Below are 27,600 nucleotides of genomic sequence, written 5' to 3'. Positions count from 1 at the left end.
GAAAAATGCATTCACATGCATAAACTGTTTATAATATTTCGTGTGAAACAAAATTATTGTTGATAAAAATGAACATGTAATGAACTGAAATATTTTTTGAGTCAATTATCTAGCAATTTGAATTGAGTCAATTATCTACCAATTTTATTTGAGTTCAAGTAATCGGAGAATTTCCGAGTTATTACTTACTTTCAGTTTTGAATAGTGAATCTGTTGAGCAAGTTCTCCCTCTCTTGTATGATTTTATAACCTGAAACAAATAAGAGTCTAATGAAATATTTTTTCAACAGAAACGTGTGGTGGATGAGGACAGCTCCATAACGCCTCTTTTGCGGGAGGAGGAGGAAGCGGAGAACGAGATGGAGGTGGAGACGGAGGAGTTGCTTGCGATTATTAATCGCACAGAGCAACCGTGGACGCCTCTCCGGCAGTTGGTGGAGAACACGCCGTACCCCATCGTGGCGGTACGCCAGATTACCAACCAACATGGGCGGCGCGTAATATTAAATGTTCATTTGACAGCTTCACGACTGACGGACATATACATGCCGGAGAGGTATAGCTCCATTTTGAGCTCAAAAGACATTGAACAATTTAATAAAAATTGCAAATCTCTTTGTCTCTTTGTGAAGCATGTTAATGCTTTTTTAACTGACATAAATATTGTCAAGTGCAAAATTAGCAAATTTGGCATTTGACAATATTTATCTCGCTGAGCATTAACATGCTTTACATGTTAATATGTATGTGTATGTGTAATAGATCAATAAAATGTGTCCATATTTGATAAAAAATTGTTTTCAATTCTTACCTGTTGTTGTTGATAAGTTCGTAATGAATATCACACAGAAGAAGAAGAAATGCTTCACCTGCTCTGTTGTGAATGATAATTCAAATAAGGTGAGCACGTCTTTTATAGTTTGTTGTGAGCATGCTCACTAGTCTTTTCCGCCATACACACACACGCACACACACACACACCACACACACACACAGCTGTGCAGGCAAGCGCTGGTAGCTTCTCGCTCCCTCCTACATTAGCACGTGCTCCCACAGATGTGGGTGGCGCACCTCCCCCTTTTCAAATCACATTCACCTTTCAGATTTGAAATAATATTCTTATCATTCAAGCAATGTATCATAGCAATATGGATTCACTTCAATCTGTCAGTATAGCATTAGATGTAGAAATATGAATTCACTTCCAACTCAATGGTTGAACATTAAACCAAATCAAGTTGATGTATTGATTAATTAATTAACCTCAGTTAATGTTCAACCATTGAGTTGAAAGGTAATGAAAAATGGTATGTAGGAGAAAAAAGCAGAGTTCGAGAAAAAAGCAGAGTTCGAGGAAACGGGGTAAAGGAATCTTGAGTTCAGCGGCAAGAGTTTTTAAAGGTGTGTCAGGTTTGGCAGGTAATGTGACATCAACTATTCTAAATAAGGTAATTGATAACCTTGGGGAAGAATATCATATTCCCGGATACGAGTATTGCGGACCAGGAACAAAGGTTAATGAAAGGTTAAAGAGAGGTGATCAAGGTATAAATTCGTTAGATAAAGCTTGCAAGATACATGATATAGCCTATACTCAAAATAGCGATAATAAAACTCGGGCGGTAGCTGACAGAGCTCTAGCGAACGCCGCATGGGACATTTTCAAAAATCCTCAAACACCCCTTGCCGAGAAAGCACTTAGCTATCTTGTTACAAACGTTATGAAAGCTAAAGCGGCGTTTGGTGGGTCTTTGAGAAAGAAGAAGAAGAAGAAGAATGAGAGGAGAAGTTATAGTAACGAAATTAGACGCAAAGCTATAGCTCAGTTGAAAAAGCATATTGCAGGAAAAGGATATTATTTGAAGCCTTTTCCTAAAAGTGGTGGCAGACTTCTACCCCCAGTCCCACCAGCATCATATGGAGTGAGTTTATTCCCTCAAGTTAAGAAACGTAGAACAACAAAGAAGAAGAAGAAGAAGAAGAAGAAGACATGAATATTGAAGGAGAATTGAGTAATTATGATTTGATTGATTGGTCGAAATTATTACAGATTCGGTTAAGAGGCATATATATGCTAGATGCATTACCCAAAAAAATTCTAAAAAATGAGAATGCCATTGTGAATTTAGCAAGGGAAAGCGAGGATGGCACACATTGGGTAGCATATAAGAAAGTTGGTTCTAATGTTTGGTATTTTGATCCAATTGGAAATTTACAACCTCCATACGAATTGGACAAATATTGGAAAAAAGAAAATGGAGTAAATATATTTTATAATGTAGAGCATATGCAACCATTAAATAGCGATTTTTGTGGTCATCTTACATTATTGTTTCTTGCAAATCAGTTGTAATTAAGTGTTTGTGGTGAACACACAAGATGGTGGTTATTACATTACGATCTAACACGAGTAACCTCTATGAACATTTACAAGAAATTATAGAATTGGATAAAAATCGTGAATGGGAAATTGGATTGATTAATTTTTCCAGTTACAATAGTATTGCAAACATTAACAAAGGAACAAATTCCAGCTTCAAATATGGTGATAGATTAATCGAGTTGGATACTGGTGCATATGAAGTTGAGGATATTATAAAATCTTTAAAGAATAAATTGAATATTGATGGCAAGAAGAATAAACTTATTATACGTGCAAACGTAAATACTATGAAGATTGAAATTCATTCTGATAAAGCCATTGATTTAACACATTCTGATTCAATCGCTAAGATACTTGGTTTTGATAATATTGTTTTGCAGGCAAATAAATGGCATTATCCCAAACATTTGGTTAACATAACAAGCATTGACAGTATTGTAGTTGAGTGTAATTTAGCTTGCGGCAGTTACTCTGAGGGAAAACAAAAACATATAATCTACGAATTTTTACCAAAGGTTCCTAGCGGTTATTTAATAAACGAAGTACCATCACCGATTATTTATGTACCTTTGAATACACATCGAATTCAAACTATTAATGTAAAGGTAACGGACCAGAACAGATCGTTTATTGATTTCCGTGGAGATACAATTACAATTAGGTTGCACATACGTGAAAAGTAATGGGTTATCTTATTTTCAACCCACGTTCGAATAAGACCAATCAAGTCATTAGAGAAAGGAACGCGATAGCGACAACACCTAAAAACAAACGTGCTTTGTCGGCTAAAAGCGCGAGAATATTAGAAAAGTTGGGTTTTATAGTCGATTGGCGAAATGTTAGGCGGGGGAGCGGCAGCAATTAGTGAAATTCTGGATGTGGAGACAGACCTTCAGTTTTATAATGATATTACTAAATTCCAATTTCACACTCATACAGTTTATTCGGGACAGGAAATAAAAAACTCTGACGAGGCACGTATTGGCATAAATTCTTTAGATGTCTATTCTTTACCTTGTAAATCATTCATATTGATTGAGGGAACAGTTAACTGTACAAAACCGGGAAAAGAGCCAACCGATGCACCAGTTGCAGCAGACTATAAATTAAGCAGTAACGTAATCGGTAACCTTTTTGACGAAATACGATATGAATTAGCAGGTCAGCAAATTTCTAAATCAAGATTGATTGGATTAACATCCACAATTAAAGCTATATTGGTGAAAAATACTCTCCATAAAAACACATATCACTTGGCTGGTTTTGACAGAGCAGGATATGAGCTAACAGATAATACATTCACTTTCTGTGTTCCGCTGAAATTAATCCTCCCGTTTTTTGAAGATTTTCAAAGAATAATTTTAAATTTGAAACAGGAACTCGTCTTATTGAGGTCTCCGACAGATCTAAATTGTGTTGAGTCTCAAAGTGGAACAAACGTTAGTGTGAAAATTACAAAACTGCAATGGCGCATGCCCTACATAACTTTAGAAGATCATGTAAGACTGAAATTTTTGAGACTGCTCGATGCTGACACTCCACTGAAATTAGGTTTCCGCCATTGGGAAATTTGTGAATTACCAAATTTGCAAAATTCACTTAACCATTCTTGGGCAGTTCGTACCACATTGAGTTTTGATAGTCCAAAATACGTTATAATTGCATTTCAAACTGATCGTAAGAATAAAATTAAAAAATCAATATCTAATTTCGATAGCTGCGGTATTTACAATGTTAAAGTATATTTGAACAGTGAGTATTATCCATATGAAAATCTGCTAGGTAAGAAGCAGGTTTTATACCGGATGTTCTTGGATTTCGCGCCCTCGTATTATAATCATTCAATCAATAGCGAACTCGGAACAGAAATCGATTTTAAAACGTTTTGTGAATCAACACCGCTGATTGTTGTAGATTGTTCACACCAACCAAGTCATTTGAAATCATCGACAGATGTTCGTATTGAAATGGAATTTAAAAGTGCAGTACCTGCAAATACTTCCGCCTATTGCGTTTTAATTAGCGATCGTGTGATGGAATACACACCTCTCACGAGTATGGTGAAAGAAGTTCAGTAATTTTATTGATAGAGCGCACCGGCTATATAAGGTGTGCATTCTGCTCAATTTAGTTCATTATCAGTTTCACCTTTGAACAGACAACATGTCCTATTCTTTGTGTTCTGATATTTTGGACAAGCCACAAACTCGCTCTATTGGTATTCAGTGCGATCTTGATAGTTTCTATTATGAAGCATGGTGCAGTACACCGAAGCCGCTGGAGGTGGAGGAGGAGGGGAAACGAGAAGAGAAAGACGAAGGATTACCGAAGCCGCTGCAGGTGGAGGAGGAGGAGAAACGAGAAGGATTCGAGGAGTCCGCCGCCGCCGCCGCTGAGGAGAAAGACGAAGGATTCAATGAGCCCAGCGAAGAGAAAGAAGTGCACAAGGAAGCGAGTGCGAAAATTGCTATGGTTGATCTTCACTGGTTTAAACAAAATTGTAATCAAATTATTGTGAAAGAACTTGCCATAATTGATCAGTTTAATAATTATATTGTGTTCCATTTCAAATCACCATTTGCAAAGACAGAATTGAGTGCAAAATTGTATAATGATGTAACATGGTTAGAACGTCACTATCATAAAATAAAATGGGAAGATGGAGATTTAGAATACAGCGAGTCATTAATACGTGATTACCTTGCAGCTTATGAGAAAATTTTCACAAAAGGAACTGAGAAAGCAAAGTTTTTAAGAAGATTGCATAGCAACGTTCAATGTATACCAGAGGATTTTCCAAAACCTGATTTCAGCTTTTTCACTAGTTCATGGTGTTATGCTGCGTGCAACATTCATAAAAATAAACCACATTCTCGCTGTGCATTATTCTCTGCCCAACATTATAATTCTTTGTTGTTTAAAAATATGTATCAAACAAATAATTTCTTGTGCGAAAACAATCGAATGCAAAGTATGAAAATGGCTCCGATATACATGAATTCACAGAAAAGAAACTTTGCTTGTTATGGATTCTTCTACGATGGAAAGGATCTACAATGTGTTTATTGCCTGCATGCATTGAGACTGCATAAAGCACGTACATGTTGTCTATCGTCAATTGATGAAGAAAGACCACTTAATTACTCTATAATAGTTCCTGCATATACTTAGTTTTACTACTCAACAACATGGATCCGAGAAAGTGGTTGGCTGCTGACAACGAATTGGAAGTGAGGTTAAAAAACTGTATTGATTGGTACGATGAGTGTGAAAGTGCAATTAGGAAATCAACTCCTGAAAATTATAGTATGGCGAAGCAATTGAAAGACATTTTTCTAAGCACGGTTAATTTAAATGATATAAGAGGCTATCTGTGTTATTATCGTCCTCATAATTTGTGTATAGATAAGCTAATTAGAATTGAAGATGAAGTTATGTATTGTTGTAGTGAAAAGTGTAAATAAACGTTTTCTGCCTTCAAATGATTTTTCATTCCAATATCCCATTCACGTTTTTTAGTTTAGTTGCTGCTTAGAGCTAGACCAGACAACATGTGTGGGGTGATCTTTAGTACACGAGCCGACACGTGCATCTCATCAATTTAGAAATCTTTCCCCCTTATTCGAGACACGTCAAACATCTGCGAGATGCAGTGTTATGGTTTTTCAAAATTCAAAAAATTATCTCGTCTCTTGATGTCAATTTAATTTAATGAATTTGATTCAATTGCGAAGAATATTAAATTTTCAACAGGATGTCAAGATGTTGATTTACCGTTAACAAAAACAGAAAATGTACACTTTTCGATTCTATCTGAGATTTTCGAACTGCTCAATATTCTAGACAGCTGTCATCTACATTATGATTGTACAAATGATTCGTCATTATCTGTTGTTAAAAATTCCGATGAACTTTGGAAATGCTTGTACGATATTGCAGATAAAAAATGTAAAAGAACTTAGATGCGAGAGAATTTCTCAATTCAATTAGATGTAGAGAGAGTCATTGACCTCACTCTGGATTAGAGTAATATGGATTCACTTTAATCTGTCAGCAAAGGAATTTTTCCCCCTCATCTATACTGGGAGAGAATTTCTCAATTGATCCTTATCTCCTTTCCTTTCGTAATAAAGAAGGGTGCGGGAAAGAGATTCCCCGAGTAAAAGAAGGAGATCTCTCTCTCTCTTGAGCCTGTCATCGTAGTATATCATCATTAGAGCGAAATGGATTCACTTCAATCTGTCAGTATAGCATTAGATGTAGAAATATGAATTCACTTTAATCTGACACCAAAGGAATTTCTCAAAGTGAGTCTGGCATCATAGTATAGCATTAGAGCGAAATGGATTCACTTCAATCTGTCAGTATAGCATTAGATGTAGAAATATGGATTCACTTCAATCTGTCAGTATAGCATTAGATGTAGAAATATGGATTCACTTCAATCTGTCAGTATAGCATTAGATGTAGAAATATGCATTCACTTTAATTTGACAGTAGAGAATTTTTCCCTCTCAAAGAGATTTTTTTCCCCACATCTTTAGGTTTCACCTCAATCTGTCAGTATAGCATTAGATGTAGAAATATGGATTCACTTCAATCTGTCAGTATAGAGAGGGAATTTTTCCTCCTAAAAGGGAAATTTTTTTTCCCTCACCTGGGCAAGGAGAGAGAGAGAAAGATATATCTCTCTCTCTCTATCCCCCTCACCTCCACTGGGCAGGGGGAAGGGGAAATCTATTTTTAGAAAGAGAAAGATATATCTCCCTCTCTCTCTATCCCCCTCACCACCACTGGGCAAGGGGAAGGGGAAATCTATTTTTAGAAAGAGAGAGAAAGATATATCTCTCTCTCTCTCTCTCCCCCTCACCTCCACTGGAGAGGGGGAAGCCCCCTCACCTCCACTGGGTAGGGGGGAGGGGAAATCTATTTTTAGAACACCCCCCACCCTACAGGCGGGGGGAAGGGGTGGAGGGATGGACGAGGGGGAAAGGGGGGAGGGGATTTCGAGCAAAAAAGTCAGTCGTCTCTCCCAATCTTACTCTACTACTGGAAATACGCACAATAAATATTTGAAAACAAAATTGTGCATTTGAAGAAGAGAACCTACCGAAGGAGAAGCATTTAACGTGCGGTCCCACATCATCTCAAATATAATGATGAAACCGTGTTAGTATAATTTATTTATCCATTTTTACATTTAACAATACACACATCAAATGCATGATTAGGAAAGGATCAACAGGCCTAGCCCAAAACTGCTCCCTTTCCAAGTTTTGATAGTAGTTAGACAATGTCTAAAAGGTAGGCTATGGTGCTTCACTTTAAATCAAATTCAAAGAACCAGAGATTAGCCGTTACACAGAATGTGATATAGAATATAATTATTATGATACATCCAGAAGTTGATATATGCAAGAAGTTGATGATAGTACACTGTCAGACTGTAACTCTCCTAGTGATGATCAGCATTTTTTAGAAACGGATTAACCCATTCATTCCGAAGCAAGCAACAATCATTACTCAATCTCTGGTCAAGAAATAACAGGTGACTCAGATGACCACTTACAGTCATTCGGAAAAAAATTAACCAACAAAAATAAATTGACAAAGAACAAACTCGCTATAATCAGACAAATTACTACACATTGTGATAAAGAGAAATATTTTTTATTAATGTAATTTTAGAATTGAAAAGTGATTTATTAACAAGCATTTTGTAATGGAAAGTGAAATTGAAGATAAATATTTTCTACTCAGCTATAATGTAGAGGGATTAAGATGGTAGTGAAACCAATGAACTTGATGTGATCCCAGGGACACTAGAGCTCCCCCAAGAGTGAACTATTTATGATCTTATAAATTTTTCATGTTTCTAGTAGTGTTTCATGTAGGTTGAAGGATCTATAATAGTCTATCATTTTCATCACCATAATTTCATAAATTTTGCAAAAATTGTGGAACATGAACTTGAGGTTAGATTAAAAATTACCCTAAGAGTGAACTTTGTATGACCTTACAATTTTTATTTCGTATCTTTCTAGTAGTAGCATGTAAGATCTGTCATAGATCACTATAATTTATTTGATGTAAGATCTATCATACATCACTATAATTTAGTTGATGTAAGATCCATAATACATCACTATAATTTATTGTTCCCTTTATGTATAAAAATAGACAAGCGTTACTTTTTCACAATACTAGTTAGTATTCTCCAATTAACTTTTTGCTATACACAATATTTCTCTTTGCATTGATAAGTATTCCTTGGACACATTGAAATAATCAGATTAAGTCTTGAAATATGATGATATGAAAAAGTGGGTCCTTAAGACCCAGAGAAATTAACACCAGAGAAATTAAGGGTTGCGACTAGACGTTTAAAGAAGACAATACACAGTCATTACCATTTTCTAGCTGAAAAGCTCTACTCCAAACAATACATTTTTCAAGATCACTCAACGAGGAAATTTTCACACATGGCTTGCCCTGCTCCTTGCTCATGAAATGTGCTGTTAGTTGTGAATAGGCTCGTAGGCCTATACATCCTCGTTTGCAGCCTCAGGTACTCAGGCACACATTTCTAAAGAGCTGGAGTGGGAGTATTGCTTCGCATCCTCGAGCCCTACCTCGATATCACTCACTTCTCGTTTAAGGTTTGCGTTTTCGTTCCTCAACTCCTCAATTATAATATATTATATTCATTCTTTGGTAAGTTTTATTCTATTTTCAATATTTCTACTAATGAACTATCATAAATCATGAATCATTTTCTGCAAAAAAATCGAAATTTTTAAAGGGTGAAAACCACCCTTACTATTATCCCGAATTCTTTTTATATTTTTACTGATATCCAGTACCATATAAAAAAATACATGCCACAAAAAATCATGAAAACTGAGCATTTCACTTTTTTAAGGGTGGAATACCACCCTTATTTTCATCCCTAAAATTTTAAAAATATTTCTACTGGTAACTACAATCATGTTTAGATCGTATTCTGCAAAAAAAATTGAAAACTTTGGATGATTTTCTCTCAAATCAATGAGTAAGTGAATGGGTTAATCTGAGTCACTTATCCAGTTTTATTGTGTGATTCGCAATAGTGCTCGTCTGGTAATATTTTTGTTGTTAACAAATTCAAACTCAAATTTAATGAATCATTGATGTCCTTCTTCATCCAATCCTAATATAAAAAAATAAATTAGTAGAATGAAGAGTAGAAATTATGTTTCCAGACAACCAATATATAAACAGCAGTAATTGTATTAGCGGACCTGCTGTATTTCGTCATAGAGTAAAACAATCTAAGTTTTCTTAAGACGTATAAGAGATATTAAGATTTTAAGACGTAGGCCTATAAGTTTTTATAGTCAGTATCAGCTCAGCAGTCGAGCAGTAAACAGTGTCTAGTTGTCAATCTTATCTTTCCGATAGCTAGAGAATGGATTTCTAATTGGAACCGTTTGTGCTGCTATAATATAACCTGAAAAGACCAACATTAAGTTGGCTCTCCACTAAAATATTTTTGAAATCTCTCAACGCCATCGTTTTGAGCTCGTTTTGAGCTGATTTGGAGCAACTTTTATTTCGTTTTGAGCACCCACCGTTTTCGAGATATGACGTCTCAAGAATTGGAGAGCCAAATTGATACCAGCTCTCCACTTTTCAAAATCGAAAAAGTAAACACACCATCGTTTTGAGCTTGTTTTGAGCTGATTTGAGCAATTTTTATTTCGTTTTGAGCACCCACCGTTTTCTAGATATGACGTCTCAAAAATTGGAGAGCCAACTTAATGCCAGCTCTCCACTATTCGAAATCGAAAAACCAAACACGCCATCGTTTTGAGCAACTTTTATTTCGTTTTGAGCACCCACCGTTTTCGAGATATGACGTCTCAAAAATTGGAGAGCTAACTTAATGCCAGCTCTCCACTTTTCGGAATCGGAATACTAGACATGCCATCATTTTGAGCTCGTTTTGAGCTGATTTGAGCAACTTTTATTCTGTTTTGAGCAACAACCGTTTTCGAGAAACTCACAATCATAGAATGCTCCATATACTATATGAGAAAACAAAAATTAATTATTAGTCCTAAACCAGAGGTGCTCAAAACGTGTAATCTTGCTCGAGAGTAGAGGTCTATGAGAAGCTACACCCAGCAGAAATTCACGTTTTGAGCCATCACAGCTCTCAAGTAATTCCCACTCATAGTATGTCCCATGTAACATATGGTAAATCAAAAAAATCAATTATAACTCCTGAACTAGAGGTGCTCAAAACGTGGAAACCTGCACAAGAGTAGAGGTCTATGAGAAGCTACTCTCAGCAGAAATTGACGTTCTGAGCCATCACAGTTCTCAAGTAATTCCAACTCATAGTATGTCTCATGTACTATATGGTGAATCAAAAAATCAATTATAACTCCTGAACTAGAGGTGCTCTAAACGTGGAAACCTGCACAAGTGTAGAGGTCTTCGAGGATCTAGACTCAGCAGAAATTGACGTTTTGAGCCATCACAGTTCTCAAGTAATTCCCACTCATAGTATGTCCCATGTACTATATAGTACATCGTACTATATAGTATATAGTACTATATGTACTGTATATCGTGTACACAGACGCACATACACTCACACACACACACACACACACACACACACACACACACACACACACACACACACACACACACACAACCACACACACACACACACACACCACACACACACACACACACACACACACACACACACACACACACACACCACACACACACACACACACACCACACACACACAACACACACACACACACACACACACACACACACAACACACACACACACACACACCTTTTTTTTGACTCAGGGGACCTTGAATCGTATTCAAATTTAGAAATTGGGGTACCTATTTCCCACACTTGTACAGGTTTCCACGTTTTGAACACCTCTAGTTCAGGAGTTATAATTGATTTTTCGATTTACCATATAGTACATGGGCCATACCATGAGTGGGAATTACTTGAGAACTGTTATGGCTCAAAACGTCAATTTCTGCTGAGAGCAGCTTCTCATAGACCTCTACTCTTGTGCAGGTTTCCACGTTTTGAGCACCTCTAGTTCAGGAGTTATAATTGATTTTTTGATTTACCATATAGTACATGGGACATACTATGAGTGGGAATTACTTGAGAACTGTGATGGCTCGAAACATCAATTTCTGCTGAGAGTAGCTTCCCATGAACCTCTACTCTTGAGCACCTCTGGTTTAGGACTAATAATTAATTCCATATAATTCCATTTTGCAAAAAAAAATTGAAAACTTTGGATGATTTTCTCTCAAATCAATGAGTAAGTGAATGGGTTAATCTGAGACACTTATTCAGTTTTATTGTCTGATTCGCAATAGTGCTCGTCCAATATTTTTGTTGTTAACAAATTCAAACTAAAATTTAATGAATCATTGATGTCCTTCTTCATCCAATCCTAATATAAAAAAATAAATTAGTAGAATGAAGAGTAGAAATTATGTTTCCAGACAACCAATATATAAACAGCAGTAATTGTATTAGCGGACCTGCTGTATTTCGTCATAGAGTAAAACAATCTAAGTTTTTTTAAGACGTATAAGAAATATTAAGATTTTAAGACGTAGGCCTATAAGTTTTTATAGTCAGTATCAGCTCAGCAGTCGAGCAGTAAACAGTGTCTGCTCTTGAGAATTATAGTTGGCAATCTTATCTTTCTGATAGCTCGAGAATGGATTTCTAATTGGAACCGTTTGGAGCCAACTTAATGGATAATGGAATTATTATACCCTGTATAATTAGTCTCTGATGTTATTATGCTGCCTAGGTATTTATATTCATCACATTTCATCACCTTATGATCTCCAACTTGTAGATCCTGGTACTAACTGTACCTCCTGAGACTAGGTATTTGGTTTTCTTGACATTTTATTTTCATTCCATTTTCTTCAAAAGGATCAGCAAGCTTCCTGATCATGTAATGAATATCATTCTCATCTCCAGCCATTATTACTTGAACATCAGCGAACAAGAGTGAGTAGACATACTCGTTATTTATTTGGATACCCATTCATTTACATTTTCTTTTCCATTCTTGTAATATATCCTCAAGATAGATTTTCGACAGGGCTGGAGAGAGGCAACAGCCTTGACGTTCGCCCTTATTTGCACCAAATGATTTTGACACTCTATTTCCGATCAAGTGCCTCAGTAATTAGTGTGGTTAACGTCTCATCGCATAAGGCATCCACTGCGAAATTATTCTTTCCCAAGCCAGAGTCCCTCTACCCAATCCCCACTTTCTCTTATTCATATTTTGACACTTTGTTTCTAGAGTGGTATTGTTTCTATTGACTAAGCTTTATACCATTCTTTCTTTATTCTCTCACTCTTATACTTTTTGCTGCGGTTTCCCAAATTCTTGCTTTTTTCAAGCCCAGGTTTCTCAATTATTTGGGAAACAGGGCATACATACGCGTAGGCTACTATGATTTCGTTTCCAATGCTGCTGTTTTGTAGATGTGGTGTTGGTTTATCAAAGTCTGCGGGAAGAAAACCCTGAAAGGAAATTGACCGGTCCTCCTGGTTTAGGGTTGGATCGATGAGCCTGCACCCTGTCATTTATAAAAAAAAATTATCGCAAAAGATCCCAAAATTTTGCCTCGGACGGACTGGATTGTCTTACTATTGTTTATGTTATGGGTTATGTGATGTATGTATACCCGCAACACAGAACGGCAACCTTGAAGAAGGGACCACTCTACAGTGGGATAAAATCTTTGAGCTCTCTTCCAAATAAGATCAAATGCATCAATTGCATTAAGTTGTTGAAGGATGCAATTGGAAATTAATTAATAGATACAGCATTGAGGAAAGTTTTAGTTGTTGAAGTGGATGAACTACCCTTATCTCGTTATGAGCGTGTGTTGTCAATAGTCTCTCAAGACCTTAAGCCTTTTTTGTATGTTCTGATCACTTGTGATAATGTTATATTCACTGATTTCTGAATGTGCACTCTGAGTTTCAATTTTATCTCCGGATATACTGACGGTTCGAATACTACCAAGCATTGTTTGATTTGTAGTGTTTCTTGACAAAAAATAAACTAAACTAAATACTTCAGTGGAAGGACAGCTACTGATGCTGTCATCTTGTGTCAATCGTTTATGTGCAGGTTTTATTTCATTTTGCAGTCTGATTGGATTGGTGGTGAAGCAGACGGGTGGAGGGGAGGTGCAGAAGTGGTACACTGGTGTCGTCCGCTGCACTTCCTCACTCCCTCATCAGCCCACTCCACACCGCGTCCAGTGATTGCTCTCGCCTCGTTCCCTGGCAGTGGCAACACTTGGCTTCGCTATCTGCTACAGCAAGCTACTGGTGAGTCACTGGTGAAGATCCACACTTAAGGTTCCGACTACTATGTATCGTAGAACAATTGAATTTCTTGTCTAATTTGCTGTTTGTCATTCCAGAAGAGGATGAAATCAAAAGAGAACTCCAATTTTGACAGCATTTATTGTTGCCAGAGCCATATTTAAAATAGACCAAGAATGATAGTGGGGTAAAAAATTGTTAATTCTTAACAAAGTGCAAGATGATCAGATCAAATCATATTATGTTCTTTAACAACACTGCAAGAAAGCTTTACAAATCATTTTAAAATAACAGGTGAGATTTTAAACTCTTCTATGATGGACAAGTTTGCGTGAAGAGAGAGAGATCAAGAAATTCACATAGGTTATCTATAAATCTATAATATTATAATAAAGGAAAGAATTGGTTTATACACGTGCGGGATAGGAAATTCACGAATGACGCATCATCAGGTCTGAACTACTAGACTGATTACTTTGAATTCTTCAAGATTTCAGTACGTCAAGTTTTCAGTTTATCAAGCTTTTAATTATTATTTTCTATTGTAATTAATAGTTGAATTTAACCTCTACTTTCTGCATTATTTCGAAATATTATGTTTTTCTTTTACTGTTTTGCAACTCTCACCAGCGGGCAAAGATTTTCTTTTTGCTAGTGATGCCTAGATTTTATATTTTATTTTAATTTTATTCAATGAGTAATTATTATGTTTATTTAATTATATTTTTAATGATATGTCATACTATACAGAGTTAATAAATAAATTGGCAATTACACCCTTGCGAAGCACGGGATACCTGCTAGTAATAAAATAAATGAATAAAAGAAATTTAAATATTTTCATGTTGAAAAACAAAATAACAACTACATTATTTATTGAATTGAATGTGAGGAAAATGTGACACTGATAATCGATAATGCCAATTTTTTATAATCTCTACGAATATACATTTGATTATACCATACACAATTATTATTGTTGACCTCACAGTAAGCCAATATAGGAACAAATATCATTCTGTGATACACTGCAACATAATCTAAGAAGCAGTATAATCTGAAAATCACAGAGGATTGTTGGTAAGACTGTTGAATTGATTCAGCATACTTTTTCGTTGATGAAAACGTATTCTATGTTTTATATCTATATATTAAGAACGAAATGGCACTGATTCATTCACTCACTCATAATCAACAGAACTTAAAATCTACTGGACCAAATACGTTCAAATTTGGCAGGTTTGTTCAGTTGGCCATCTAGAGGCTCACTATGAATGGATTTGAAAAAAATACGACCAAAATCTGGGGTTTTCCAGCGTTTTTCTGCGTTTTCTAAGCTTTTTCAAGATCGAATTGACAAAAAATGTTCAAACTTGGTACACATGCTCGCTGAGGTATAAAAATGTTGTATATTGGAAGTCAAGTTCCGCCTAAAGTTAAGACGCCTAAGTTCTGCCCATGATCGGCGGTTTTTGAGCGGTTTTCCTGAGTTTTCCAGGTCTTCTCAAGTACTAATTGACAGATCATGTTCAAATATCGTACAGAAGTTCAGCAAGGGTCTAGAAATCTATTCTTTAGAGGAGTCAGAATTACGCCCAAGATAGGCGTAGATTTTACTGCGTTTTCTCTGCATTCCCTAGCGATTTTTCGCAAGAACTAATTGAGAGAGAATGTTCAAATTTGATACACAGGTTCAGCTGATTTATAAGAGTATATTTCGCACCTAGGGCCGAAAATGAGACTTTTCCGGCTCGAAATCTGGTTTCAAAAGAAAAGATTGAGAACTGGAAACACATTTTTGCCCGTGGTGCGAACGCTATTTTCCGCCACACAGAGAAATAAAACAATATATTATGAGAATAATTGTTTATCAGGCACTTCTGAAAGCAAAAGTGGAAGGTCATAGCTCTAGCATATCTGAGGTAATCTGAATATCAGAAAATTGTCCAAGTATTTTAATTTTTTATTCTGATTTGTCTAAATAACCTAAACGATTATGTTCAATTATGTTTTAATGTGGGAGGTTGAGTTTATACGTTTTTATTCTTTCGAATGGCAATAAGATGATATTATTATAAATGTTTTGATTCTTGAATATTAAACACAAAATAATAATGAACAGTTTTTTGATCAGCTGTTTCAGCACACTTCAAATTTGGCCAATCTGAATGTCAACATCAACAATGCTTGTTGTCGTCAACTGCAGAAGTTTAGGTCAGAAGTCCTATCCTACTCTGAAAATCGAATTTGAATAGTTTATAATATATCTTATCTGTATTTCATTCATACAAATAAAATGATAGTATCTTATTGCAGAATACTTCATTCAATTCTAGAAGCATAAACTGATTTCGTCTCATAAGCTATTTGTAAAAACGTCAACACCACGAATATTGCCCAAGTAGTTCTAAATTTATCCACCAGGTCTCGTGATAAACGCAGTACTTTGAGGTTTGAGGTAAGATTCTATCATACTCTAAAAATTGAATTTGAATAGTTTATAATATCTTATTTGTATTTCATTCATCCAAAATAAAATTATAGTATCTTATTGCAAAATACTTTATTCAATTCTAGAAGCATAAACTGATTCCGTTTCATAAACTATTTTGTAAACACGTCCAAATCAAATCAGATCAGCTGACTCCAAGGTTATTCTACAGCCCTAGGGCCGTAAAAATTTTACTGGCATGGTCAGAACATTTTTTCCCCCCACCTGGATGTAATGAGCTGGTTTTCATGTGTCATATGGAGGCCGAAAGTGATTGTTTTCTGACCAGGCCGGTAAATTTTTTACGGTTTTCACCTAATCGAAGAGTGATAATGAAAATTTATTAAATTTTATTATAATATAACAAATCTTTAGCTTTATAAAGAAAATCAACAAATCATGACCTAATGAGAAACAATTTAATTGCAATGAAGCATTCAATAGATAGGCAGTACCAAAAACTGTAACTTGAATTGTATTTTTGAATCAGTAAACGATAGAAGAATAATGGAAATCTGCTGCAGAATAGTGCAATTGACATGAATGTCAGAATCATAAAAATGAAGTTAAAATAAGCAAAATGATTCCAGGACAAAATATTTCATGGCAACAAAAACTTTCCTACAATGTAAACTCACTTATCATAAATCATGACTGTTTTAATCAATACTTGCAATTTCGTCCAATCAAATGGTCGTTTTTCAGGAAACAGCCCCGAAAGAATTTTTCTTGACGATTCTGTATGTATTTTGGGGCGCTGAATTCAAATCTGTAATTTGCTGACACGCCAAAGGGCGGCTTCACCCCCAAAACCCCCAAAAACCCCTAACATTTCGGACTTTTTTAATTTTTCCATCTAATCTTGAAAACTTCGAGTTTTTGGAGAAAACTCATCCCCTACAAAATTTAAGATAATAAAATTTCCAATAAATTGAGTCATAGCGCAGGATTCTACGATTTTTGGTTCCAGAGCTAGAATTTTCAAAAAAGGGGTATTCAAAATTTTGCAAACCCACCACTTCTAGCCTATACAACTTGGATATTTTTCTAGTGAAGATACTTTTTGAATTTTTTATCTGAAGTGTTTCACAAGATATGCAACCTTAAATTTGTGAGACTGTGAAAATGATTAACGTATCACAAATTTTTCGGATATTCAAAGTTGCATATCTTGTGAAACGCTTCGGATAAAAAATTCAAAAAATAGTCAAGGTTGTAGAGAATTTTCTCCTCCTTTTGCTCCCATGAATCATTTTTCTGATTCCAATACCGTTCAAAAGTTAAAGACAATTGAAAAAATTATTTTCATTTTCTTATTTTTTCTGCGATTTTACTGTTATTCAAGAGACTCTAAAACGAGTAAGATACATGATAGAAACTTGAGATTGGTCTCAAATGAAAGAGAGTTACATGCTTTATAAGCTACGTTGCCTCAGATCCATCTTGCACTACTGTTTATTATCGAAAAACTGTCGAGACTGTGAAAATGAGGAAAATATCACAAATTTCTCGATTTTTTAAAATAAACGTATCTTACCTCACAATTATATTTTTACAAAATTCATTTTCCTCAAATGAAAAAGGAGACTCTGTTCTTCAAATCAAGACCAAGTATCATTTTTTATCATTTCGGGTTACCGAGATACACAGTTTTGAATAGAGAAATTGTTCATTTTTCTGTGTATTTAAATATGGGCTGAAATACACTAAAAGAGGAATTTTTTCATAAAATTTCAGTTATGATACAAGATTTTGAACCGCCTTGACGAGCTGAGAAGAATGAGCTGTAGTACGAGTAGATCTGATCATTCTGTCAAAAGTTATAAGTGATTAAAGTTTAGATCCTTGACGTATCCTTATATGACGTAACCCCCCCCCTCACTAGGAAATACTGAAATTAAATGTTTCCAACGGTAGAGAATTTTCTCCTCCTTTTGCTCCCATGAATCATTTTTCTGATTCCAATACCGTTCAAAAGTTAAAGACAATTGAAAAAATTATTTTCATTTTCTTATTTTTTCTGCGATTTTACTGTTATTCAAGAGACTCTAAAACGAGTAAGATAACGAGTAGAAACGTTACAGTATAAACGAGTAAAACGGCTGATTCTCATAGAAAATAGCCCTCGTGAGATGGTTTCAGCCGAAATATGTATTTTTTTTCTTAGGAAGGCCTTGAAAAGTTATTATAATGAAAAATTTGTATTTTGGCTGTAGGACATGATTTTCTATTTTTGGGTGTATTCCCCCTCCCTACACTACTAAAACTCCTAAGGAATCCTGTTCAGAATCAATTGTTCTTTCACGTGATGTGTGGTTTTTATCTATACTAGAAAAATATCCAAGTTGTATAGAGTAGAAGTGGTAGGTTTGATAATTTTGAAAACCCCTTTAAAAATACCTGAAAATTACAGATTCGAATTCAGTGCCCCAAAATACATATAGAACCGTCGAGAAAAAATGTAGTGATTTAGACTGAGGTTACTGTCCTGTATTTTGAGGCAGGACAATAAATAAGAAAAGAAAATAATTAAAAAAATAAAATAAAGTTCACAGTCATTACATGTCAAGAAAATGGCCAATAATAAAAGTATGTAATTGAATAATACTAGAAAAGTTGTTATAAACAGCTAGCAACAATAATTTTAGCTCTTGATTATCAGAGACAAAAACAAACCAAGAGAATGGCAAGGGCCAATTCACAATACAGAATAGCAATCTTATGCCAAAAAGTAGAGCAATTCATAGAACCACTTGCATTTGTTAAGCATTTATTAACCATAGCATTTGTTAAGAGTCAATACCAACATTTAGGTTATAATGTGATGTACAATTGGGCTTGTAATGCAGCATGTAGGAATCGTAGCTCAATAGTGCAATAACTGACTCAATTCAGTCACAAGTGATGCAAGCATGTGTCACACTTTTGGATGCATACGCAAACGTGGCACATTGAATCAACGCCGCTAAGAGTAAGCTGCAGGCCCAAGAAATGCGCTTCCTACGTAGAGTGATTGGAAAGACAAGAAGAGACTGACTGAGAAATCAGGCTATAAGATCGGTGGTCAACTCTAATACAATCACTCAGAGGATAGTGGAAGGGCAGCTTAGATGACTGGGCCACGTATTAACGTAATAAGGATGGGTGAGGAGAGGCTACCAAAACTGATATGGGAATGTAAGGCAGAGGGAAGAAGGCGAGCAGGAAGACCGAGGAAAAGATTGTCTGATGACCTCCGGAGAAATTTGGAGGCTAGGGGTGGTGATTGGAGAGTGATTGGCCGTTTGGCGCAGGATCGTGATAGATGGAAATCTCTCGTAAACTCTACACCGAAGGTAGAAGAGGCTTTGAGTAAGTAAGTAAACTATTTTTTCCTACAGTTACCTTGAAAAGTGGCCATTCCTGCACTGATTACAGAACGCAAAGAATCACTTTTCTGCACTAGTGCGCAAAGTGATTACTTTGCATACTCCAAATTTGCAACATGGTAACACAAAATAGTTGGTGAGTTATATGGAGGATTTGAGCGCGAAAACCAAAATTAAGTTGGTAACAATGACTATGGTTGGATAAGAATCATTTCAATGGCTACATTTATGATAATTTTCCAATCTAGAAATCCAAAAGAAGAATAGACTAATGTTCATCTAAATGATAATTAATTAATAGCTTCTCATCATTTAATAAAAAATAATTTTTCTTTTCTATTGATAATTATTATTTCAACCGCAAGCAATGACAAATGTAGCAAATACACATTATAATATTCGAATTTTGAGATTAAATAATTACCGTTCAATATCCATGTAAATAAAACGGATAAAAAACATTAGAATATTACAATAAATATTATCTGTTGTCTATATAATTTTTATAAATATTTTTCAGTCTACTTTGAGCATTTTTTGGTAATTTGAGCCACATGTCTAAATTTCTGAATATTCGGGTTTTAGCTGGATGAAACGAATTTGGGCTTTCTGTGACTTAGGTAGGATTCTTTCCGCTAGGTCGCGCGCTTGTTGATTCAGCCATCCCAATCAGCTGTTGACATTGTTGGCCTGTATTTTGAATAAGAATTTGTTCATTCTGTATTTTTTCTGATTTTTGAATTATTAGAGAAGAGAACTTTTGCAGAGAATCATCAAATCCAACGGAAATTATTCATGTAATTTTGACAAAATGAGTATTTAAAATTAATTTGTGAAATTAAGAATTGAAAAATTTGAAATTGTTGGATTATTGATTGATCAATAAATAATAAATTTATTTAATAATTGATTGATGAATATTTATATTGAATATTGGAATATTTAAATATATTCAATCATACATTTTGAATATTATTAACTATTTATTATTTCAAATAATATTTTTTACTCTATTGATTGGTTGATAAGTTTTTGAGAAATTTAAAATTGTTTACATTTTCAAATTTATTGGATTATTTAATTGCTGATTGGAATAAATGATCAATTGTGAATTTTGAATTGAATTATTAATTTTTAAATAAATTAAGGTTGTTATTGATAACAAAACTACTCAGATAAACATTTGATGGATTTCAGGACATTTTACCCATTTACTCATTTTTCATACTCAGTGTTAACTGTAGGAAAAATTTAATGTGAAATACGTGCGCATGCGCAAAGTTCCTCTGCTGCACTCAAGAAACCATTCCGTAAATGCACTCAAGAAACCATTCCGTAAATGTTTCTTTCGGTGCAGCAAACTGTCACTTCGCGCACTAGTTGCACAAATAACTATTTATTTTTGCCCCACTTCTTTTTCTTCCTCTTCATCTTCTTTTTTTCCTCTTCTTATTCTTCTTATTCTTCTTTTTATTTTTCTTCTTATCTTTATTCTACTACTTCTTTTTCTTCTTCTTTTTCTTCTTCTTTATCTTCTTTCTCATCTTCTTCTTCTTTATCATCTTCTTCTACTTCTTCTTCTTCTTCTTTCTTCTTCTTCTTCTTCATCTTCTTCTCATCATCTTCTGTGGCATGCTTGATCCATATCTGCCTGTTTTAAAGCTACTATGTTATCCCGGGTCGCACAAATGTGCAAATCAGTTTAATACTTTATTCAACTTTTTTCCCCACTTCTTCTTCTTCTTCTTCTTCTTCTTCTTCTTCTTTTTCTTCATCTTCATCTTCTTTTTCTTCTTCTTCTTCTTCTTCTTCTTCTTTCCCTTCCTTTCCTTTTCTCTCTCTCTCACTACTTTTTCCGACTTCCTATTGATTGAAATTCATAATTCTCTCTTTCTTTTTCTATCTTTAATTCTCTATCTCCTCTTACTCTCTCACTTTCTCTATTTCTTTCTCTCTCATTCTCCTTCTCTTTCTAGATTTATGTTTCTTACCTTTATCTATCACTCTCTCTCTCCCCCTTTCTCTTCTCTTTTCGTTTCTCATTTTTGTTTTCTCTCTCCTTTCTCTTTCTTTCTTGTTTTATCTCTTTTTTCTTTTTCTCTCTCTTCCTTTTCTTCTCTCTATCTCCCTCTTTTTTTATTTTTCTTTTCTCTTCTTTTTGCAAAGCGCGCGTGACCTAGTTTTAAAACCCTGATGCTCCTATCGTTTTGCCTTGCTTCATATGGTAAGCGAAGCAATTTTTCAAATAGCACATGATCAGCCGTTTGAAATAGATATGCATGATCAGCTGTTTGAAATTGATGGAATTAAACAATGATATTACACCCACGTTTAGGTTGGGTGTGTGGAATGGACAAATTATTAAATAATAATTGGATTGGAGAAAACATAAATTTTAATGCGTTTCTGCAAACTTACTCATCATCCCCTCTAATTTGACGTACCTATTAAAACTATTAAACTCAAGATTGGTTCAGTGGTTACTAAGATCTCAGGGTTGAACTGTGCATTAAATAAATATATCGATTCCATTTTTTGCCAATATCTGTTTTGTACATTTTAATTTACATTTATTCAACTATTATTATTTCTTGTTTATTGAGGAGTGTACACGGGGTCAGTGTACAAGGACTACGGCCTGCTCCGAAATGGCTTCCCAGGCGAGTCGTGGTCTAACAGCAGTGTTAGCGTAGTCAAGACGCATGAGTGGGGCGTGCAAGCACGTGCACACTTTGGGCGCGCCGTGCTACTCGTGCGGGCGCCTGCCCATGCAATCCACGCAGAGTTCAATCGGCAGAGTGGCGGCCATGTTGGATTTGCATCGCCACATCGCTACAAGCGCAACAGGGGACGCTGTCAGTATCTCATTGTTTTAACACAATGTTAATAATGTGTTGAAGACATTTATTTCAAATGAACACATTAAGCCGTCGGTACTGGCTGTCTGAAAAACAGTCGTTAGGTCATGTCAGTGGCCTGAAATTGATTAGTTGCGACCTGAAAACTCTGACACCAGACCTGAGCCAGCCAGGTCATATGATATTATTAGTATTATTTCATATCATTATGTAGAATATTGAGGATGTTAGCACTGGGTCTTTTCCATGGAATAATGCGCTGAGAGACAATAAAAAATTCATACTTCTAGAATTCCAGAAGCATCTGACATAAGACATGTCTGTTAAAAATGAGAGTGAGCCCCAGTAAGGGAATAAGACAAGATTATGACAGCTGTTATGACACGAGATCACTTGAAAACATCACATTGTCTGAGGAACATGACTCATATTTTCATTTTAATATTTGATACAAAGTATGCTATTATGTTGTCATAATTCTTGAGAATATTAGCTTTCCATTTTCAACATTTGAAAAAATATCATTACTATTTTTCTTTCTTATGTGCTATGTTGTTTTGAAAGAACGGATTCAAGGATCCAAAGGTTCAAAGGACCTCACACATCTGCCGAAGCTTATTGTGTGTCCCAAGTACATTAGTTTGGCAAACCAATACCTGTTTCCTTACAAGATCCAGGAGTTTTCTCCCTATACTAACATTCCATTCATCACCTGGTTGCTTGCAATTATAAAGAGCCCTCCTTGTTGCCCCCAGACTCTGGTAATCCAGTATGATATGCTTGGCAGTCTCTTCAGACTCATTATGAAGTCTACACATCTGAATTTCATTTCTGAGTCCAATTGTGTGGTAATTCTACCTGAAGTGGCCATGTCCAGTTATCAGAGCAATCAACTGCTTGACCTGGATGACCTCTACAGAACCTCACCAGCCAGCTGGTGAATTAAGAATCTGCTAGCAGCCATTTGCCAAGTGCTCGACCAGGATGACCTCTAGCCATTGCTGTTGATGTAAGTCCCTGGACCATTCACTTATTGTTTAACTTTTGCCACAGCTTGGCTGTGGACCAAAAAATGGCATACTGGAACCCCGCTTAGCAAACCCATCTGAATGCTCGTTACCACCTATGCCTACATGGCCAGGTTCCCAACCAGGATATGCACAGATTTGCATGTTGCAAGCCTGCTGAGTGTTTTGTGTCACTCCCACACCAATTTTGACTTGATTTCATTGGAGTCAAGAGCCTTGAGGACTGCCTGACAATCTGACAAGATTACTATTGTTGCAATAGCATCTGGCAATGCCTATATTGACACAAGCCACTATGCTCCAAATTTCTGCCAGAAAGATATTACAGTGTTGTCTCAGACTTGCAAAGAGTTCTGTTCCAAGTGAATCAATGTACACACCGTAGCCAGATTTCCCTCCAATGAGAGAACTGTACATGTACCAGATAAGGCTACCTCTCTTGAAATAGGGCCTCTCTGGAGCAGAATTTAACAGGTAAAGGTTTAGTCAGAACCATCTCTTTACTCATGACATCCGAAGTAATTTCAAGCACAGGGCTGTGAGCAACAGCTTTGGTGATTGAGCAGTGGCCTGTTCCAGACAGGCCTTCTCTCCATTGGACTGCGATTTTCAGTCGATAGGCTGATTTTTGTGCTTCTGCATGATAAAAATGTTCAATGGCAGTAATCCAAGAGCAACTTCAAGAGTTGGTGACGGGCTGCTCCTGAAAGCTGCAGTGACTAGAAGTGTGCCCATCCCTTGTAGACTTGTGAGTTTGGCTGTGGCTGTAACCTGGTTCACCTTTGTCCACCAGACTAGTGATCCATATGTTAACTAAGGCCTTATTACTGCCTTGTATAACCACAGAACTATGTGAGGCTTTATCCCCCACATGAAGCCTGCAAATCTCCTGGACGTTATAAGCGCCTATTTTGATTTGTGCAGTGAATGATTTAATGATTTTCCAAGTCAGCTTAGCATCAATGGTCAGCACTAGGTATTTGACTGTACTTGATATTTCAAGCTGTGTTGATCCAAGTTTCAACCTGGAGAGAGACTCCAGTTTCTTTTTCCTTGCAAATGAAAAAACTACAGTCTTAGAGGGATTTATGCTTAGACCCTCTCAAAAGACACCAGTCATTAAAAATTCAAGTTTGACGTTCATGACATTGGCAACAATATTTGTAAAACTTCCCTGTACCATGAGGACTATGTCGTCATCATAGCCTTAACAAAGACACCTTCACTAGTGAAAATTTTCTTTCTCGCTTTAAACCCCTTCACATTGCACAACTCGTAGCCTACATTAGGTTACCGATCATTCACGAGAGAATATATTAATTAAAAAAAAAACAATATTTTACCAGAAGTATTATTTAAAATATTGCATACACTATACGGCTTGGTCAAAGACCGTCAGCCGGAAATTCCGAATTACTAAAATAAATGAACACACATTCTTCAAATCAAAATAAAATAAATAAATGAGTCTCTTTTTATAAAACAGAAGCATTCTAACATTTTATATTTCTAATGTGATCCAATTTCTTTCTACAAAAAAAAATAAAGTTCAAATAATACATAATGATCAAATTTCTTGATAATAAACAAATTAAATTAAACAACCTGAGTAAAAAAAGTCGGAACTAAAGAGTACCCAATGACTAAATTACAAAATATACAACTTACTATGACACTAACCAAACATGCGTAAGAAGGAAATATCCATGTTACGCTATTTCAATTCTTAAATTAAAATGGACTAATTCTTTCTTTTTCAAAAGTATATATACCTTTGAGTGGAAATGATCTAGATGAGAACGAAACAGCACCAAATTGACCTCAATTACAAACATTGACAACTATTGAGATGATTTATAATAATAATAACAACAATAATAATGGGGGTTCATTAGTATTTTAATATCAAACCAAACTATTAAATTATTGAAATACGTCAGTAATTAATCTCTTGAGTTAATTGCCACCTATAGCGCCAAGCATCTCTACAAAATAATGCCAGCTTTACCCAATCCTTGCCGTTCAAAGAATCAATAAATATGCTTCCTGGTTGAGTTCAATAGCTCCCAAATATCTACATCTCCACTCTGATAGAATGGGGCATACTGCTAGGGAATGGAAAATATCCTTGTTATCCCCTCTGATACATAATGAACAGCGCATGTCTCTATTTTCCAAGCACGGCTTGAAGTTCAAATCTATCAATCCACATCTTGCCTTCATCATCCATTCTATAAGCGCATGGCTACTCAGCTCCTTTATATAGCTCGCAGATCCTAGACCCAATTTCAGTGCTCTGTAATGAATATGACAATTGCACCGTTGCACCTCTCAAAAGATCCTCCCTGAAATTCTCTCTCACCCCATCCAACAATTTCAACATTTCACTCTTCCAGTTACCCATATTCTGAGCGGAAAATTCAAATTAACATTGCACTCTGTTGCCATTTGTATCCATGCCTTGTACCAAAAACATTTCTTCCTTATTACCTACACAGCCATAATCTTTGGTAATCTATCATTCCCCATTTTCAAAACTTTATTGATGTATTGAAAATGAAGCTTCAATGTAAACTTGAAGATCAGCCTTTCATCCGTTCCAAGAAACAACATGTAATTTGGTATGTTATTTGGCAAAGCGAACAATCTTTTAATATTCAATCGTTTTAGTTTCTCAATGCTATCAAATTTCTGAAACTCCCACACTTGTGCCGCGTAACAGATTATTGCTCTACTACATGCATTAAATAATACCGATTTAGCTTCAAGATTGATTTTATTGTCATTTATCACTCTGTTCCAACCAACATTCAAACTCACTTTTCCAATCTGTATCCTCTCCTTCATGTGCTGCTCCATGCTCATTTTTGGTGTGAATGTCACCCCCAAATATTAATAACTGTTAACTTGTTCCACTTCATTGCCTCCAAAAAACCAGCGCTCATTTCTACCCATTCTTCCACCGTTTCTGAAAACTAAAATTTTTTATTTTTCCAGGTTGACAGATTCCACTGCTCGCAATACTGTTTCATATTATTTATCATCCTTTGTAAGCTAACAGGAGAGTCTGACAAGAGTACAATATCATCGGCGTGCATTAGTACCCTTATTCGTTTGTTTGCCACTAGTATGCCTCCCTCTAGAGCATCATCTAAATCATTCAAAAAGATTGAGAATAATAACGGGCTGATCACGCATCCCTGCTTTAAGCCCATCTCTGTAGCAAAGCTCGTTGTCAGGCCATCTTTACACCATACACTAGCAATTGTTCCACTATTCAAAGCTTTTAGTATATTAATCATTTTTATGGATAAACCTAGGCAGGATAACTTGAGGAAGAGAGCGCTTCTATCAATAGAGTCAAACGCGGCTCGGTAATCGACGAAGAAACAGTAAACTTTATTTTTTCTAATCTGCAATTTTAATTGAATAATAGATGAAAGAGTGAAAATATTATCGACAGTTGAATAACCTTTTCTGAAGCCGGCCTGATATTCATTGAGAATATTTCTGTCCTTGACCCATTTATCAATTCGTTTCAACAAACATCCACAAAACAGTTCTGCGATAACGTCCATAAGTCTTATACCTCTATAGCTCTCTACATTTTCTCTCTCTCCTTTCTTGTAGAGTGGGAACACGATCGATAACTTGAAACTGTCTGGCACTTCACCCGAGTTGAAAATTCTATCAAATAGAATTATAATCTTATCAATTAGACTCGACGGAGCTTTTTTGTAAAATTCATAGGAAATGCGATCCACTCCTGGTGCTTTATTATGTTTAGCTTCCTTTATAACTAACAACAACTCTCTCATTTCAAAATTCCTATCCATCTCTAAGTTCTCCACTATAGGGACTGCATACTGTATTGGATTACTTATCAATTGAGGATTCCATAATTTGAAAAAGTAATTCACCCAATCTTGAGCTCGGAACTATATCGAGGACCATGTTATAATGGCAGTGTGTGATTTGCAATGGTGTTGCTATGCTTGTCTATTAGTCAACAGAGCATATAGCGCTATCTCTTTCACGCTTTGCGATGTTGCCACATCGTTTAT

The 27,600-nt window shown here is 35.6% G+C and overlaps 1 protein-coding gene across 1 annotated transcript in view; it reads left to right on the top strand.

Moving 5' to 3' along the window:
- The window catches only part of LOC111058854 (WSCD family member AAEL009094), a 78,574-nt gene that overhangs the window by 28,108 nt on the left and 22,866 nt on the right, over positions 1-27,600 (top strand). Inside the window, exons 3-4 of the mRNA XM_039441228.1 lie at positions 13,611-13,794; positions 22,254-22,505. Coding sequence (XP_039297162.1) covers positions 13,611-13,794; positions 22,254-22,505 — 436 coding nt within the window. The remainder of the gene's footprint in view (positions 1-13,610; positions 13,795-22,253; positions 22,506-27,600) is intronic.

This window comes from Nilaparvata lugens, chromosome X, assembly GCF_014356525.2.
Source record: "Nilaparvata lugens isolate BPH chromosome X, ASM1435652v1, whole genome shotgun sequence".
In the NCBI taxonomy this organism is placed as follows: domain Eukaryota; kingdom Metazoa; phylum Arthropoda; class Insecta; order Hemiptera; family Delphacidae; genus Nilaparvata; species Nilaparvata lugens.
Note: the sequence above shows the minus strand (reverse complement) of the source record. Positions and strands in the feature narration are given on the sequence as shown.